The following is an 18,401-nucleotide window of genomic DNA, read 5'->3' on the forward strand; positions in this document are numbered from 1 at the left end:
ATCTAACGCAGAGGCGAACACGAGGTGTATTGCAGCGTGTGTTTAACTCCCCAGCCCTGGAGCACCTCGATGAGCCACGCACGGCACCTTATTTCCCTCACTCAAAATGTCTGAGCTCATCCCAGCTGGTGCTTGGCTTCAGCTAGTGGCTGTGCCTCAGACTGGAGGTGTTTCACAGCTTTTCCTTTGTTGCCATGGCAGGGATAAATACTTTAATGCATTTGGTCTGGGGGGGTTGAGATTTTCCTGGCTGTTAAATTGAACCTGAAGAGTTGGGCAAATTTCACCTAATGTGCAGGATAAATTTATAGCCCTTTTTTTTTTTCTTTTTCTTTCTTTTTTTTTTTTTTTTTTTTTTCCCCCTATGGAGTTGTGTGCTTTGCTCTACCTGGGAACATCCCGATGTTAACCGGGCATGAGATTTTTCTCTGAGTACCAGAAGTCAAATGCTGAAAATATTCTGTGTGTGGGATGTATTTGGGTTTGGAGTTTTACAGAAGTTCCCAAATGCTATTTTTTTCCCTTGAATAGATCCAAATCCACTTGATAGATTCAAATCCACTTTTTGTGATCTTGGCTTTGTAGGCAAAATGACATCAGCACCAAGCTTGTAGCTCCTCTGGGGAAACTAAGAGCTTGTGTAAGAGCTGACAAGGGAATAAGGATGCTTATGTTTTGTTTTTCCTTAAAATGAAATTTTGGAGTAGTTTGCCTGCAGGCTTTGGCTTTTCCAGCCTCAGCTGAGGCTGGAGCTGTATCAAAAGACCGGGGCAATCTTCTTCAGCCGGGTCTTTCTTAAGCGTCTCTCAATACCAATTTCCTCTCTTTTGGGTCAAATCACTCAGAGTCCCCTGACATTTTCTCACAAATTGCCTTTTTCCAGCAATTCTGCGTTTTCTATTTATGAATTTTTCTATTGTCCTATCAAAGTTGGTTAGGATCCAGTGTGTCACAAGGTCACCATTGTCTTCTGGCCCCCACGCTGAGGGCATCATTTGTCATGCTGAGATCTGGAATGGGTCCACGCTGCACTTGCCGCTGCCTGCTCACCCTTCGCAGCGCACGGGGCAGAGCCAGCGTGGCTCTGCGGTGGGAAAAGCAGCTTTACTGCGGGCCGGAGACTTTTTTTTTTGCTACTTAAATATTTGATTTTTCTCTCTTCTGCGTATTTTCCAGCTAAGACAGCCAGGAGGTTGTGTAAATAGCTCATAAAGTTGATATCGCCCAGGAAGAAATGGAGCTCCCATCAATTTTGAGACCGCAAGGGAAAATAGCGTCTGTTTCCTGGAGAGCTTGCTTCTGCCCGACAGAAATAGCTGCGTGGGGTGGGTCAGTGCGACAAGACTGCCAGCCCTCCTAGGAAGGAAAAACCAAAAAATGGTACAGGTCAGCGCCGAGCTGTTTGGTCCAAGCGCCGGGGAAAAGGGATGGGGGAAAAGTGATGGCAGAGAGCAGCACGGATCAGAAGCGAGAGCTGCTACGGGCCCGTGGGTGGGAGGACGGGTGGCTGCTGTGCTGTGTCAGAGGGAACCCAGGAGGGGATGGAGGGAGAGGAACGAGGTGGCCAAAGCTGCTGCGCATCAGCAGGGCCAGGGCTCCGTTTGCTCAGGGAGAGAAGGGGGAGGCTGTGGTGGTAGAGAGACAGACGTACGTGACATTTACAGTGCAAACGCTGCACAGATTTGAGTGGCACCTGAAAATGAAGCTGCTCTGGGAGCAGAAAATGATGAACTTGCTAGCAGAAGGCTGGTCCGAGAGCGCTTTGCGGAGCTTTTGGGGAGAGCTCACGGGCCCGCGGGTGCTAGGGCAGGCTGATGGAGCAGCTGAGGTTTAGTGCTGGCCACGTGTGGGTTGGGAAGGATGCTCGTTAGTGGAAAGCAGAGCCGTGTCTATTAGACGAGCTTTTGCTGAGAGCAGCAAAACTTTTCGGCGCTCTCTTCAGCCGCCTTAATTTGCTGTGTTCCACAGCTGACCTTCCACAAACGAGCCCTACGCATTAAGCACCCTACAAAGAGCATGCATGTGCCTTCAGGGGTCTTCACGCTTGGCTGCAGCCACGCAAGCCTCGCACGCTAGCTTGTTTACTGCCAGATCCCCGGTGGTGACAGCCCCGGGATCTCAGCATCGGGCTGGGATGGAAAGGTCCCTTCCCTTCCCCGGGCAGAGTCTCCCAGTGCTGCCACTCTGGAGATGCTGCGGTTACTGGGATAGCTGGGAATCTATGCTGTGTGCCCAAATCCTGCTTCTTTTGCCTCGTGAGCCTGTCACAGGCACGGCGCTGGGACTGCTTGTCCCAGGGAGGGTTGTGAGAATTTCTTACGGAGCTGAGCACGTGGACGGCCCCGCCGGCTCCTTGTCGCAGCAGCTCCGTTTGCCAAATGCGTCCGGCTCAGTCCAAGGGAGTTCCCCCATCTCCTGGTCTTCACCGACAGAGCAGCGCTCGTGGCTTTCAGGGCCGGGGCTGAGCTTGTGCCAGTTGGCACTTCCCAGCCCCACGCTGTTATGATTTGCTCCAGATGGTGTGTGCGAGCTGCCATGCCCCGAGTGAGCTGGTTGCTCGGCTCAAGATCTTGCTCTCGGCGTTTGACATGCAACCATTCCCCGGCTTGCCCGTGGAGTACGAGACGAGGAGATGTTGGGCTCTCGTGTACTCCAAGAAGCCTCTGTTCCTGTCCACTTCAGATATTAACCACTTCCCAATAAACGCGTCACAGGCAGAATAAAGAGGAGGTTGTTGCCCCAAAGAGTTTGCAGCTTAAATGGAAACTTTGAGCTGAAAGGGTGGAGGCTGCAAAGACTAACAGCGAAGTGTCAGTGATCCCAAGTTCAGCTTGCAGTGCCCCGTTTTTTGTTTAGATTTGGTTTTGCTGCTTTCCCCCGTGTGTTTTCTGGGTGCCTCCTGAGTGGGAAAAGGGGGTTTGTGAGGAATGTTTTGATGAAAGAGCTGCGAGGAATTGAACGAGCAACACCCAGTGCCAGGCAAGGGATTGAGAAATATGGCCTGGGTGCAAGGAGCTGTGGATGGCACCAGGAGAAGAGGCAGAAGTGGCTATTTATTTATTTTTGTAATGGTTTGAGGAAGTTTGTTGCTTCTGCCCTGCCATGGCTCTGCTTCTGTGGCATCTGACCTCTACCTGCTGTCTGTCTTCTCTTCTGTTCATCTTCCAGCTCCTCCTCACCATCACTCTTGGACAAACCCCGGGCCCCTCAGCCTGAAGCTCAGGGTAATCTCCTAAGGTTAGGGGCTCTCACTGCAGACAAATTGTCCTTTGGTAAATCCTTCACTCGCAGTCTACTCTGAGGTCTCCTTGGCTCAATGGGCCTGAGAAGACGGCACAGGAGACACGTGAAATATCACGGCTGTGTGTGTACGAGGTGATAATGAGGAGGAAGGCATGGGCAGTCCTCTGTTACTCAGGGTGTCCAAGCAAAATAAATGGCCTCGCCCCCATGCCTGGGTGCCTCGGGAGGCAGCGCAGACACACGGACACCCCAGGTATTTAGGATCTCCACACTCCCATGCCGTGATGGAAATTGCGTGCATCGAGTGCGTAAAACTTCCTGGGAAGTGAAGCCAGCCCGTTTGGTCTTACCAGCAAAGCCGTGTGTGTACGGCTGCGTTAGCTGAGGTCAGGGGGCTCTGCCACCCTCAGCCCGTGGTCGCTGCTGTCAGCTTTCACCTGGAGCAGCCAGCTTTCACCTGGGGCCTGCGGAGGAGCCGGCGATGTGCTGTGCCTCCCCTCGCTGTGTTTGTGCCACGGAGCGCCGCGTGAGCAGCGGGTGAAGACGCACAAGCTATTTATGTTTGCAGCCCATTTCCCATGCCTTAGAGGCAGTTTGCCTGGCTTAGCATTCCCAAGATGCTGCCAAGCAGAGCAGAGCGCAGAGGAAGAGCCTCCTGCCCGCGTAAACAGAAGGGCAGCGAGCAAGCCGGGCTGATGCTTTACGAGGCATTTCCGTGCTGAGGCTCCGGCTGTTTGGCCTAGAAGCAATGCTGCGCTCCCATAAATCAGCTGCGTTTTCCTCCAGCTAACACAAGAGTTGGGGCTGAACCCTACAGCTGGCTTCATGTCGAATGTGATGGGAAAGAGAAGAGGCACCGACCCCGGTGCCCTGCTTTGCAGAGTGGGAAGGGAGCCTGGGAATGTGCTGTGTGTGTGTGGTACGAGCACTTTCTCTTCCCCGTGGTTTTACTCATCTCATCCCCACCAATTCTCTCCGGTCCTCCAGGGAATCCCGTGGCAGCAGGCAGCAGACGAGACGCGACGGCCAGCAGGAGGGTCCCCGTCCTCGCCCTCGTGCCCCTGCGCTGTGCAGGTACGGCGGTGCCAGCGGCGCGGTGGGGCTGTGGTGTCCCCCCCGGGGCAGCCCCGAGGAGGTGGCACCGCAGCCACACGGCAGGGTGGCAGACATGCAGGTCTCCAAGGGGAAATGCAGTAGGTGGGTTTTTGAAGAGGGAGAGGTTTAATCTGACAAGCTCTGCAGTTACAAGGTAGAGGGATGCCTGGTGAGGCTGCTCGGTGTGGGGTGAAGGGGTTTTCAGCCCCGGGTGCATCGTAAAAGATATGCTAAGGGCTCTTGTGTCCTGTTGAAGGGCTCTGCTTCCAGTGAGGAGCACGTGGTCGTTAGTATCTGTAAGTAACCAAGGACGTGTTGGGCTACACAGGCACATATTGAGATGAAGAGGACTTCTGGCATGCAAGGAGGGGATTTCTTGCTCACATCTCTCCTCTGTGCCAGACCAGCTTCTCAGGTTCTGCTCACGCTTCACCTCATCTGCATTCGAACAGTGCCTGCCCTCCTTCAGCAGTGTCCCACAGCCTGCTGGCCTCTTGCAGGCTTTACTCTCCCACTTTGTTATGGTCTTTCTGGTCATCCTAGCCATTTCTGTCCCCTGTTGAGATTCTTCTCCCTGTGGAAACGTTTCAGCTCAAGGGCTAAGTTTTTATGCAGAGTCCTTCATTTTTGGAAGTGCCATCAGGAGAGGAAGTGGGTTTTATACCCGTGTTCTGCACCGAAAGTTCAGGCATCTTGAGGGTGTATGTGTTGCCTGCAGTTAGTCAGACAGGAAAGAAAGATTTAAAAAGGAGACCAGGGTATTTTAAATAGCTTGATCTAAAATTGATACCAATCTGTCTCTTTGTGGCAGCAGGCTAAAATAATATTTCCAGGCAGATGAGGGAAGCTGCCTGATGTGGAATTTGAGTATGATCATGACTGACACGGATATTGGGGCTCTTCCAGGGAGGAGACGTGTAGAAGTCAATCCTCTGGCAGCTCGGCAGCAGGGTGGCTTGGTGCCTGGGTGAAGGATTGCAAGGGGTGAGAGCTGGAGAACAGCAGAGCGCCAGGAAGGCTTTGTAGCAAGGAAATGCAGAATATGTGGCGGGCTCCAAAAATCAGCCCCAAGTGTGTAACCACGACCGGGGCAGTGTGCTCTGGGCAGGTTGGTAGCTGCCCCAAAACGGGCTGTGCATCCCCATCCACACAGCTTCGTGGTGCTGCAGGTACCAGAAGGAGCAGGAGGCACGGCATGGCCTTGCAGTGTGTTTGCAGCATCCTTGGGAAGAGGGAGGAAGATCCTCGAGACCCGTTTCTGCAAGCATGCCTTGGAGCCTGTGGTCTTCACTGCTTTTAGTCAAAAATCACTCAAAATATCAGATGGCAAAATGGGAGGCACCTCGCTCAGATGTTTGATTGTCTATTTTTTAACGATTTGGGTTCTGCACTGGTAGTGTTGCAGTCAGGCAGCGTAAGAATGGGAAGAGGAAATTACTGTCAAACAGCCCGTTCTAAATCGCTGTCAGTGAGTGGCAGGAGATGAGCCAAAGAGATCCTGTTCTTGTCAGCCTCACTCGAGTAATGCACTGTCCCCGCTCAAGGAGAGCCCTCGTCTTTTTTAGCTTTGTGTAGGTTGAACCAAATTGTAAGTCACGTAAATGATTGATTTGCTTTACTGCAAATGATTGAAAAGTGGCAAAGTGGTAGGAAAAGTAGCGTGCGCTGCTTGAAACGGTTGAGTAATGAATGGGGAAATGGTTCGCTTGCGAATTGTAGCCTCTGTTTTTCAGCTGGAGTCCCAGGTCTGGGAACTCTCCTGGCTTCTGTGACCTGCAGGGAGAGGAGGGGGACGTGCTGCCTGCACGCAGGGGTGGCACTGATGGCAAGCGGCCGGGCTGGTGGCCTCCCGTCCCAGCAGCAGGGACAGGACGGCAGCAGGGGATGGGATCTCAAGAACAACGAGCTCTGGCCCAGATTCAGACGGCCTAATTTCCACCTTTGTCTCCATCTGATGCTTCCCATTGGCAGATGCTGCTGAAAGCTGTGGGTCTTCCCACGGACCACGCGAGGCAGAATTGAGGTCAGCTGAACCTGGGCCAAATTGTGGCTGGTCTGACTGCCGGTCTGATGCAGCTCGTCCCTTTGAGGATGTCCCTTCCTTCCCGAGAACATGGCATCTGCTGCCCCGTGGGGGTGGACAGGGCCTGAAGGTCAGCTGGGCAGGAAAATGGTCTCTGTTCTGGCTGAAGGGACGCAAAAACCCTAATTGGGAGCAGCTAGCTGAGAGGTTGGGGGTGGACAGAAAGGGAAGTGGATGAGATAATGTATCCGAAATCATCGCTGCTTATTGCCAGGTGACAGCCTCAGTCTCTCCTGTCGTTAACTTGTTCAATGGTAATTGTATTTCAGGGTAATAATCCTAAATATTTCATCACGCTTCCAGGTGGGGTGCAAGAGATGCTTTGTGGAGGTGAGGGGCATCATCTCCGTTTGCAGGTGGCACTGCCGGGGCCTTCAGCTCGTGGGGTTCAACCAGCTGGTATGGATGGTGCCACAGGGCCAGCCCATGCCTGTCCATCCACAGATCACCTTTCTGGGCTGGAAACAGTTAAACTGCAAAGCTTCTGAGGAGAAAAACACACGCCTGAGGTCTGCAAACCTCCCTGGAAAAGGTTTGCTTTAATTTTAGCAGTGTGCTGCCGGCAGGTCCTGAGGTTACGGTCCAGGATTTCCAGGGATTAATGTAAGTAGGGCACAAACTGGCTGGGTTGTGGAAGGTCACCTCCAGCCATCGGCTTGGTGCACAGCTCTCCGTGCTCTGCTCGGTCAGCGCCGGTGTCCCAGGGTGTGAGCTTTGCTGGGACGGGGGAGGACGAGCTGGGGAAGGGGATCTGTCGTGGTGCCAGCTCCTGGCTGGAGCTGACCGCGAAGGCCAAGTTGTTCATCGTCACCCTCTGCTCTCACCCAGCCTTCAGCCCCTTTATGAAGATGATTCAATGCCTTTTTGTATTCTGCAGAGCCTGGATCAGACACTGAAGCAGAGGTGCACGTAGTGGGGGCTTCTATGTAGCTGTGCTGCTGGAGGTACAGCAGCAGTAGCCCACAGCTCACGGCACGCCGCCTGCAGAAGCATTTTTCAGCTTCTTGGCCAGACTTCGGACTGAGCTCCAACCTGCCACAGCTCTGCTGCTATCAGTACCGTCTCCAGTCGGTGTACAGCTAGCTCAGACAGCTCCGTGAGCTGCAGTTGCAGTGCTGGCTCGCTGCTCTGCAGCTGTCCCTGCGAGCGCGCGGTGTGCTGGCTTCAAGGAGTCCCCCCAGCCCTTGACAAATGGGGACAGGGCTGATGCAGAGCAGCAGACGAGGAGGGGAAGTTGGACAGGCCAGCTGGAGAGCGTGAAGGCAAATGGAGTAGGGAAGGAGGGCCTGGAAGGTGGCTACATTTGTCTAGACGATGTCTGTGTATTTTTTTTTCCCTCCCAAAACAGAGTCCGGACTGGACATTACAAATGGTGCATGCGTTCCCTGGGTTGTCAGTGCAGCCTTGGCTCCCACCCCGCTCTCACACGCTGTTCCTGCAGGGAAAGGCAGTTAGGCAGCACCGGGAGCACCCCTGGGAGGCTTTGCTCTGTTCCTCCTCCTTTGGTGAGGCTGGGGAGGAGAGAACCCGGGCTGAGTCCTGCTTGGGAAAGCAGCTACAGGGCTGTCCCCCTGGTGCCACCAGGCACACAGCCACCTCTAGCTGAACCTTGGGGACGAGGTGCTCACAGCCTGGCCCCGGCTGGGACCCGCAGCCCCTCCTGGGGCAGGACTGAGCCCCACAGACACCCAGGGCTGCTGCCGCCGTGGAGAAGAAGGGGGCTGCTTGTTTTGGAGACAAAAATAATGATGTGCCTTTCAGGGGATGTGGGACGCTTTGCGCTTAGCTGCCTCGCAGAGCTGACACGGGGCTATGCTGACCTGAGAGCTGTCAGTCAGAGCAGTGACGTGCCAATTAGCAAGTTTCATCAAGGGTTTTGAGACTGGGGGTGAGGACTGCATTGGCAAAAGCTGTCCTGTTTAATTGCACAAATCCCAGCCTCTGCTTGTCCACGGCAGACTGGGAGGCACTGGGGCAGCCGGCGGCCCAAAGGACTTGGTATGCTTCTGCTCAAGAAGCTGCCTGTGTCTTTTTTTTTCCTGTTTGTCTCGTTTTCTCTTGTTTTTTTTTCCATTGTCTTCTACACTTGCAGAGGCTGCGATTCAGCACTTTTCCTAAGGGAAAAAAATTCCCATTTCTGAGCCGTGATACTTCCTGATCTACCAGTCAGCAAAACCTCTCCAGAATTGTCCACAGCCTTGCTGCGCTCTCGTCTGAGATGGGTTTTAACTCGACAAGAGAGCATTCCTCATAATTGAATCACTTTAATGCTTAATTAGGAAAATTCTCCATTTCCTTGGGGAGAACGAAACGCACAGCAGCTGAGGGCAGGCCAGGCACGCTGCTCTTCATCAGCCCGCCGTGGCTTCCCCGTGGAAATGCCGCGTGGGAGAGCGGATCCCTCCGGAGACGCAGGCTGCTGCTTGCTTTTTGTGCCCTCTGCTCTCTGGGAGGACAGGAGAGTGGGAGCTGAGGCTGGGTTTGGGGAGCTGAGAGGTAGAGGCGGGATGGCCCAGGCGCATTGCAACCCGTGGCGTCTCCTCCCTTGGTCATCCTGGTGTGAGCAGGAGGTGGATTTTCTTCTTGGAAAATAGCTTTTATTTTGTCAGGCTCCTGAGGAAGCTCCTTAAGCTAAGTGTGTGTGAAACAACAGAGGACTGAATACAGATCAATAACAATTAATTTCCTTGGTTAACGTGCTTGCTGAGCTCCACAGCAGCCAAAGCAGATGCTAGGGTACCTTCAGGTCCTTTCCACAAGCAGCAGTCCATTCCAGCATCTAGAGTGTCCATTTTCCCAGATATCTGCACAACTTATAGGAATAATCCTGCTGCAAACTCGCACTGATTCATCATCATCTCCCTGAGCTGACAGCTCTGCTGGAACCTTGCAAGTGTCTTCCAACCCCTCCGAAGTGATGTCTCTGTGACTGGGAGCGAGCTGCACTCTCTTGCTCCCAGCCCTATCAAGAATGGTTTTTGTTGCTCTCCTGCATTCCCCCCTGGATATCCTTGGCCACGAGGAGTTTCCCTCTTGCCATTGCTATAAACCCAGAATCAGTGCCATGAGCCTCAGCTGCCAGGTGGGGAGCGAGCCCTGTCTTTATGACATTAGTCTGGGGTCGTTAGTGAGGCACAGCGCCCTGCAGCACGCTTTTGGAGCCTTGTCCTGCAGCCCCTGTCTGCCCCAGGCTAACAGGGAGAAAATGCACAACCCTAGTGACCTGGGGAAACCAAGGAAAGTAAAAGGTAAAAGCCAGCAGGCCTGGTCTTTCTCCAGTGGTTTCCAGCTGGAGCACTCGCTAAAAATGAGGTGTGGTCTGCCTCCAGCTCCGCTGGGATTTGGGACCAGCAGCCAAGAGCTGGGGCAAGGAGTGATGCCAAAAGGCATGGGATCGGTCGTGATCCCTGCCTTGCAGAGCATCCTTAGCTTCTCTGGGTTCTTACTCATGGGGTTTTACATAACTTAGTGTCAGGTAGATGTGGAAATGGAGCCAGAAATCAGATGATATCACCCTGGTACGAGCCGGGAGGGGGAAGGACGCCAAATCCAGAGGTGGCAGAGGCTGAGGCGTTGGTGCAGTGACAGCAGCAGCTCCGCTGGCTGCCGCTCAGCTGGGGCATCACCAACCCTTCTGCTTCTCCTTGTCACCCTCGGAAAAGAGCTGCAGGACAGCACCTGCACCGAGCACTGCGCGGGGCCAAGTGCTGTGAGAGCGGCGTGGAAGCTGGTGGAGGAGCAGAGCGAGCTGCCTGTCCTGACTGCGCTCCCAGGCACCGATCTGAGCTCACCTGCAGGGCCGACAGCCCTCCTGGCAGCCAGCCCCGCGTCCTTCCCGTCCCTCCCTGCTCACACAGCTCCCTTATGGCAGGGGCAGCCCAATTAGCCGAGCTTTTCCCTTTCGTCTCTGCTCCCGGCGGCTTGGCTCTGTGCTGAAGCGTTCCCGGGGAAAGATCGGCGGGGTTTTAGCAGATGGACGAAGGCTGAAGAGCAAATTGTTTTAATCAACCTCCCCTCTTTTTTTTTTGGGGGGACACTGAGTACTCGCTGAAGTGATAAAACAGCATCCGTGATTTCACAAGGCAGCAGGCTCGTCTCTAAGGAGCTTCTGTGGTTTTTTGGATGCCGTGGATACGGGCAATTAACTCGCAGCACAAACTTGGCCTTTCCCCAAGGGCATTTGTACTCGCTGCCTGTTCCAGAATATGCGGGGGATCCACAGGCTGCGTAAGCTGGTGGGCAAAAAAGTCCTGCCTGCTCCCGTCCTCCTGGGCATCGCGCTGCTCCGGAGGAGGTGCCAGGGCCAGCCCTGCTCGGTGGTGCTGGGGGCAGTGTGTGGCGGTCCCATTCTGCTGTCCTGTAGGGTGGCCGTTTGGGTGCGGTGATGGAGATGGCACAGCAATTGTGGTATTCAGGAGGGAAAATAAAGATGAAAAGCTTGGTTCCAGCTGGCCCACGAGGTCGTTTTCAGAAGTGATTCCCTGCTCTTCCGAGCAGAGCTCCGGTGCCCCTCCTTCAGCACGGGCTCAGGAGCGAGCAGCAGTGAGCTGGAGCAGATCAGAGACAAGCGAAGGTTGCTTTCCACGGATGCGATCGGGATCTGGCTCCCCTGATGGTTGTTTAATACCTGGGTTAGTTTTGTGTGTCTTAAATACTGCCAGCAGAGAGATTCCCTTCAGTGCATCCTGCTAGCTGTATAAGCTGCTGTACAGGAGGCGATTTACTGTTTTTACTCTGTGGCTAGGCCTGTGGATCCGTGAGCCATGGAGCAGGAGCTACAAGCAGTGAGTGAGGAGGATGGGAAGCCTGAGGCACAGCTGTTGCTTTAGCAGCTGTTCATAAAGGACTTTATTCACTGGTAAGAGGCAGCCTGGGAAGCACCCGACCTGCTCCCAGCCCCGAGTGCAGTGCAGACTCGCATCGTCTTGGAAGTCACAGTGCAATAAAACACCTCTGGGATAAATGCAAGGTATGTTGAGGCCCTTCCTTTGCCTCGACAGTAGCCCAGGCAGGTTTTGCATGAGCAGGCGTCTGGAAGTGATGGGATGCTTTGGGGTTTGCTCACTGCTCCCGTTGGCTTAAGTGGAGTCTCAGCAGCCTGGTGGCAACGGCACACTCTGGGCCGATTCTTGTGGTCCCTCACAGGGCTGAAATCCATTTTGTCAGCCCCCTCACCTCTTCTCCCATCCCTTCTTAGTGGCACCCTGCTTGCGGGGAGGTTTCTCGAGCAAATTGCGGGTTGAGGGCTCTTCCTGGTCTTATCCCAGCAGGGCTACTCCTGCCCCCTTCCCAGAGCTGGAGATTTGAGCGTTCACTTTACTTCCAGGGGTACATGTGTGTGGCTGAGCCCCTGCTCGCTGCTCGCTGTGCAGTGATGCCACGAGTCGTGGAGCACCGTTGGGTTTTCTTTGCATGAAAGAAACCGCGTGCAAGGGAAATTATTAATTATCACGGCACATATTTTTATTGCTAATGATTTGGGTTGTTCTGAGTGGCAAGAGGAACTGTCTGTGACTGTGTGGGTGGATAACAGATACTTAGGGGATGTTATAATTTGCATTCCTGCTTTTGCTTGGCCAAGGCTGCCATGGATCTTCTCTGTTTGTCGCTGGCTCCGGTGGCTGTGAAGCAAGGCTGTTGTTTGTGCTGCACCGGGCTTTGTAGAACAAGAAAGAGAATTTCCAAACTTGCCTGAGGAATCGGTTGCCCGGTGACAGCCACGGGGATTGGCATCCTGGAGGATGCTTGCTTGTTGGGAGAGCCAGAAAGCTCTATCTGCTCGGCCTCCTGTATTTGTGCAGGACCAAAAATACAAGCTGCAAGTCGTGCTCCGTCCCGGTGGTCACCTCCCCGTGCTCTCCAAGGCAGCAAACTTGGGCTGTGTCCTTTCCGTGGTCCCAGTCCTGGGGAAGATGCTCTGTTCTTAGCACAGATGGGGACTGAAGGGATCTGGGAGAGTGCCCCAAAAATGTCTTTTGTGTTCTGGGTGTCCAACCATGCTGGCACCAGGGCCAGCACCTCACCAGGGTGCCGAGCACCACCGAAGGGTCAGCAGCAAAGGAGCCTTAACGGGGGGGAAAAGGGAGTTTTCTGCCTGATGCCCTCTCCTCTCAGCTATATTTGTAGGCATGGGCAGGTCACGTACATGCACTTCCACTGTTCCCTGCCTGCACTTTTGCATCTCCAGGAGGAAAGGAAGAAGCAGCGGAGGGGGGCGAAACGCAGCCCTCCACCCCAGCTCCACGTTGGGTTGTTGCTGTTAAAATATGACTAATGCTAAAAATAATCCTGGCGTTGCTATAGAAACTTGCACTGTTGCTACGTGTGAACCTGGAGAGAATTGTACCTCCTCGCTACCTTGCTTTTCTCCTCTTGCTGAGCTCGCCCCGACAAGGACGACCACGCCAGACCCTGCCTGTTCCTCTGCCCAACCGCGCTGGGCTGCCCACGGCTTTTGTTGTGCTGCTGGATGGGAAGGGAGGGCACTATTCAACTGATCTATGCATCTTTCTGCTTCTATTTTCCATCATTTCCAGCTTTCTCTGTTATAGTTTCTGAGCCCACGTCTGTCTGGTTTGTCAGTCCCCTTCTTGGCTCCTTCGCTGGCTCTGGTGAGGCTTTGGGCAGTGCCCACAGGCGAGTGGGTCCCCTCCTCAACGCACTGCCAGGTTTTCCATCCTCAGTGGAGGAAAAGGCTGTTGTAAACTTCCTTTGGGTCTAGAGATAAAAAGGGGTTTTGTATGCGTTAACGTCGTAACGCTGCCCCAATCTGCCATCCCCATCTTCCTGTCCCTCCCAGCCTCGGTAGCTATGTGCAGGAAGCTGAAGTCTTCCAAGCTTTTTGGAAGAAACCAACCAAGGGATCGGTTTACATTTTCCAAACTGTAATGACAAATGCTGGAAACTTCCATTCAATTTGAAAAAAGAAGCCGGGATTAACCCAGATACTGATCTAGCCCCCGAAAGCCAGTCTGGCTCCTGCACAGATTGCCCTGCGCTGCCGGGTGCAGTTTCCCCTCCGTCCTGCCAGTGCTGCTGCTCAGCTTCAGCCTGTGTGAGCGGTCCTGGCTGCTCATCACCTCTGAAAAGCAGCCCAGGAGTTTAGGCACCTGGATTTGGAAGTCCTGTCCTACCCGATTCATGCCCTACCCGATGTTTCCATGTCGGCGCCGCGGTACGGCTGAGGAGCTGGGGCAGGAGAAGGCAAAAATGGTTTAAAGAGATGAGGAAGAGAAGGAAGAGATCTGCACACTCCTGCACCCTCCCTGCAGCCCCTCGTGGGAAGCCCTCGTCACAGAATTATCCCACAGCCGTGACCTGGGAGTGATGGTGAGGAAAGCAGAGAGAGGAGTTTTTGCTTCCCAGAAAAAAATCTTCCTTTAAAATCCAAGTGAAGTCTCTTGCTCTGAAAGCCTCTTTCTTGCCCTGGGGATTTTAAATGGGCTTTAGACACTTACCTCAGACTTGAGGGGTTTAGTTCCTCGGGAATGATGCAAGCTAGCACCTGGAGATGATTCACAGCAGCAGAGAGAGGCCGAGGCTGGCAGGGAGCTCTGGGGACCATCAAGTCCTGCCCCTGCTCAGAGGCAGGTCAGCGAGAGCTGTGCTCGTGGGATAAAAGCTGCCCTGGGGGACAAAGGAGTAAGCATGGTGACAAATGGGATCCAGAATGACTTCTCAGACACAGGCACACTAAATCAGACCTTTATGAGACATCTACAGACAGGAGCTGTGACCGGGGGGCTGGATGCACCTTCCCAAACGGGCTTTCTTCCACCGTTGGGCACAGTTTAACACCTTCCATTTAACAGTGCTTGTGCTGGATCAGACAAAGCGTAGAGCCAACGCACCGTGCTTTGGTTTCAGAAATATTTGTCGGCGTCCTTCCACCCTCTGCAACACTGTATTGGTCTTGGTGATGCGTGCGATCACTGCTTGAGCTGGGGACAGGCCAGGGGCACGTTCGTGGGGTGATGGAGAGGCAGGCAGCTTCTGGCCAAGGCAAGGACCCTGCTCTGAAAGCTCTTGTGATTTATTTACATTTGTATCCCATTTCTCTTTAAGCAACGCTAATTCTGGGAAAAAAACATTTCGGCTCTTGCCCTTCTGGTGCTGGAGAGACAAAAGGGGCCAGCTCGCAGCCAGGCTCGGGAGGGCTGACTTCTGACTTGCTTTTTTGCAGAGTGTCTCCTCTACCAATACCCAGCCTGGTGAAGATGCCAGAAAAGGGTTAAGAACAGAAAGATAAGGCAAGTTTCTGGGAACTTCCCCTTCTCCGCTGAGAGACAGGAATGCGTGTTATTCTCTGCCCCTTTGGCACACACGGACAACGTGACTCCCCACCTACACGTGCTTGCCAGCTGGTCGCCTTTCTGCCTGTCTTTCAGCATTAAGCTGGGCAAAACTGCTCCACAGCCACAACACCAAGTCCTCACCCTGCTCTGATGCCGCCTTGTCCCCCCCTTTTGTCCCCGAGAGGGTCCTTCCCCCCGCGGGGAGCAGCCCCGTGTGCTGGATGCTGCCGTGGGGAGGCTGCACGGCGAGGAGCAGGTTATGCCCTGTCCGACCTCCGCGTTCGATGGGCTGCTCACAGTGCTCTTTTGTTTAAATCTTGGCAGCCCCGCGTTGCTCGCAATTAGAGGAGCTTTGCTGTCGAACCATCAAATAGTTTGGTTAAACATCAAGCTGTGATTCTGCTTGTCCAAACATCGTTGGGTCTGGATGGAGTCTCGTTTGGGACGTGGCTTGATGAAGCAGAATCCAGCGATGTAACGTGGTTTGTGGTTTTTAATGTGACAATTGGGCTTGATAGTCCTTCTTTTGAAGTCAGTGAAAGTAGGATCCAGCCCTTTTGCCATGCTGAGGACAAGCAGATTGGGATAAAACAGGAACCAGCCCAGACCGATGAATCAGCCTTGACCTGAATCTCTTGAGAAGTCTGAGTAGAAAACAAAATAAACTAGGTTGGCTTTTCGTGAAGTTGTTTCCATTTTCATAACCATCTGTAATTTCTGATGTCAAACTCCTGACAGACAGTGTCCTGTGGGAATTCCAGTCTGACTGGAAGTAGGAGCTAAATCGCAAGGAATTTGTTCACAAGATTTATGGCCAGTGGTAGGGATGCCAGGGATTTTGTCACAGGAGTATTTAACACGTGCCTGGCATTTTGAGTATGCCTAGTAATTAATATATGAACATAAGGAGGGTAGGGACTGAGCAGTAAAGTTTGAACCTCAGCTCCTTTCCTTGGCTGTAGGGATGATTTGCAGGTTCTGACTTGGTCTTTTGGGTGCCCAGCTGGGACACTTTCATCTGGATGGAGTACTGGGAGCCATAACTTGAGCTATCCCTATTTCTTCTGCTGATTGCTGGAGAAAACCCAAAAGGTACAGAGCTGGGCATCTTTCAAAGAGCTACCTAAATGGAGGATGGAAATCTCCATGAGAACCAGCTCTCTCGTGGTATCCCAGTACTTGGTGTCATCATCCCAGGGAAGTATAAATAAGCCCTTCCAGAAGGCTTGATTCAAGTTCAGTTCCAGAAGTGGCCCCAGGCCAGCGTTTCTGTGGGGACAACTTCTGCTGCATTTCTGGCAAAGCTTTCCCAGCTTTAGGGCTTACCAGATACCAGTTTCTCTGATCACTAATCCTGGACTCCAAATCTGTTGGCCTGCATCGCAGAGCAGGTAATTACTTTGGCAAGGAGAACTTTGCCGATGTGTCATGCTAGCACAGTTTCAAAGAGAGGAAGGAGTGTTTTGATCTGGAGGAATGGGGCTGGCGTTCGTACAGGATTTCATCCTCCCTGTGTTTTGTGTAGGTAATGTAGACGTACGCTCGCTCTGCCTCAATTTTCCATTTGCAGTTTGGAAGTACCGACACATTACTGCTATCATCCTTCATCAATCTTCCTTAATTAGCTGGTAAGATCATCAGGGTAAGAACATTTAGCACATAAGGCAGCTCCAGTACCTTTAATGAATAATAACAAGCGCCGTCGCCCAATTTTCTGTTTGCATCCTCTCTTACACAAGAATGCCCTGCTAGCTCCTTCAGCAGCTACCCAAGGATGCGGGTCCCAGGTGGCTTAGTTGCTGCAGCCTGTGTTGTGGGCTGGAAATAGGGGGCTTCAGGCTCTCTGGTGATATGGGAGTGCTTGACCAGGCTAATGTGACCTTAAAAAGGATGACTTCTCGCTGCTGCATGCATCCGACCTCGACCTGTGGGGTTTCCAGCTTGTACGTGCTGTTAGCCTGCCTGTGTCCTCAGTCTGGAAACTGAGAGGTGCTCTTCTGTCCTGCAGGCAGCGAGATGAGCAGTTACAAGTCCAGGCTGGGATATCTCAGCCAGGTCTCTTGTGTGCGTTTAGCTTGGGCTGCCCTGTTTCTCTGTGCATCAGCTATCACACAGAGAAAGGGGCTCGGGGGAGCTCGGCTTTTCTTGCAGGGCGCTTTGAGCTCAGCTTGAAGAAAGCTGTCGCGTCTGAGGAAGCAGTTGCATCAAAGTGGTAAGTCTTGGCGTTTAAACAGGATCTGATGACAGATGGGATTAAATGCAAAGCAGCTTGCGATGAGGCTTTAATAACTGTGGCAGACCTGGGGAGAGTGGTGAGGGGTGTGTAAGGGATCCAGCTACGGCAGAAGCACGTGGCGCTGGTGACAGCTGAGAGCGCTGCTCAGGAGGGGTAAGGCTATTCACAAGAAATGGTGTGAAGGTTCTGGGGAGAAGGGAAGGGAAAAAAAAAGCACAGGGGAGGACGTGACGTGCCCACTGTTCTGTCACCTGGTAGAGCCTCTCCTGACAACGCACATCAGTGCCATGAGGTCACCAAACAGGGGGGGAGATGAACCAGTGGTATTGTCAGGCTGAGAACAAGGGAAGGAGAGACTCTCCTCCCTGCTACACCTGAGGATTGCAAAACGTGCAGCTTAGAAACCAGTGAGGTTGCCTCTTCCTCCGTGCATCTTCCCTAGCCCTCACTCGTTTTCATGTCACCTCCTGGGAGGAGAGGAAGGGATGTCCCCCGGAGCTGAAGAAACTGGCTTCGTGCTCCGCGGAGAGCAGCGGGGGCTGCATTGCACTGCTCATGGAGAGGCGTGCGGGGAGGTGTCTGCCTGCTTCTGCTGAGGAAGAGACTCGTGGGGGTGGAGGTGTTGGGTTGTGTGCTTGGAGGGATCCCCCCTCTGCTCCGGGATTTCTGCTGGCAGAGAGGGAGGCATTGCAGTGGCACAATAGGTAGAAGGATCCACGCGTGCCTGCAGTGGTTGTGCCCTTGGTAGCAAACGCAGAGGAAGAAAGACCAAACATGAGGCTGAGATGGGTGAATGAGGAAGCCCTCCTGCTCGTGGCGGGATGGAGTTTGGTGGGGCAGCGTGGGGTTGGAGAGCCAGGACCAGCATCTCTGGAAGGCAGCTTGGGCTGACAAAGAAAGGGCTCGTGTGGTTGCATGGCTTCTGTCTCTGCCTGCCCTCGCTGCAGGGGCCAATAAAACGGCAGTCCTGTCACTGAAAATAAGTCAACAACTGGGTGTTTTCACCTACTGATGGTTTTTCACTTTTCGCAGCTGTATTGGGATGTGCTGCCCCAGTCCTGAAACGTCTCAAAGAACTGAGCTAGGGACATCCCAAACCCAGGTGAGGCAGGGCTGTGTCAGCCAGCTTGCAGGGTGCTCAGAGGTTGCTCTTGATGCTGCAGACTAGAAGGAAGCTCCCCCTGCTTTTAATATGAAATTGAATTTCATCTAAGCAATCCTGTTTTGCAGAGTGCCTCTTTTAGCTAGAAACACCCAGGATGGAGCCTGTGCTTCCCAGGAGCTACTCTCATGTGCTGAGCGAAGAGGCAGCTCTTCAGCTGAGGTCCCAGATGCATTCTGCCTCTTCACAAATCATGATTTACTTAAAATGTTGATTTGGAGGTACCCAATTTTAGCAAGTCTGGAGTCCTGAGTGCTGGGGAGCTTCAGGGACCGAGCACAGCAGGAA

The 18,401-nt window shown here is 53.3% G+C and overlaps 1 protein-coding gene across 2 annotated transcripts in view; it reads left to right on the forward strand.

Annotated features, from left to right (window-relative positions):
• The window catches only part of NEURL1B (neuralized E3 ubiquitin protein ligase 1B), a gene marked incomplete at its 5' end in the record, with an annotated part of 117,338 nt that overhangs the window by 41,596 nt on the left and 57,341 nt on the right, over positions 1-18,401 (forward strand). Inside the window, one exon of one of the 2 annotated variants that reach the window (XM_084536135.1) lies at positions 4,231-4,317. The exons of the other annotated variant lie outside the window; for it this stretch is intronic. Within the exon in view, the coding sequence (XP_084392261.1) occupies positions 4,231-4,317 (87 nt within the window). The remainder of the gene's footprint in view (positions 1-4,230; positions 4,318-18,401) is intronic. 2 annotated transcript variants of the gene reach the window in all.

Source organism: Aythya ferina, assembly GCF_964211825.1.
Source record: "Aythya ferina genome assembly, chromosome: 14".
NCBI lineage: Eukaryota > Metazoa > Chordata > Aves > Anseriformes > Anatidae > Aythya > Aythya ferina.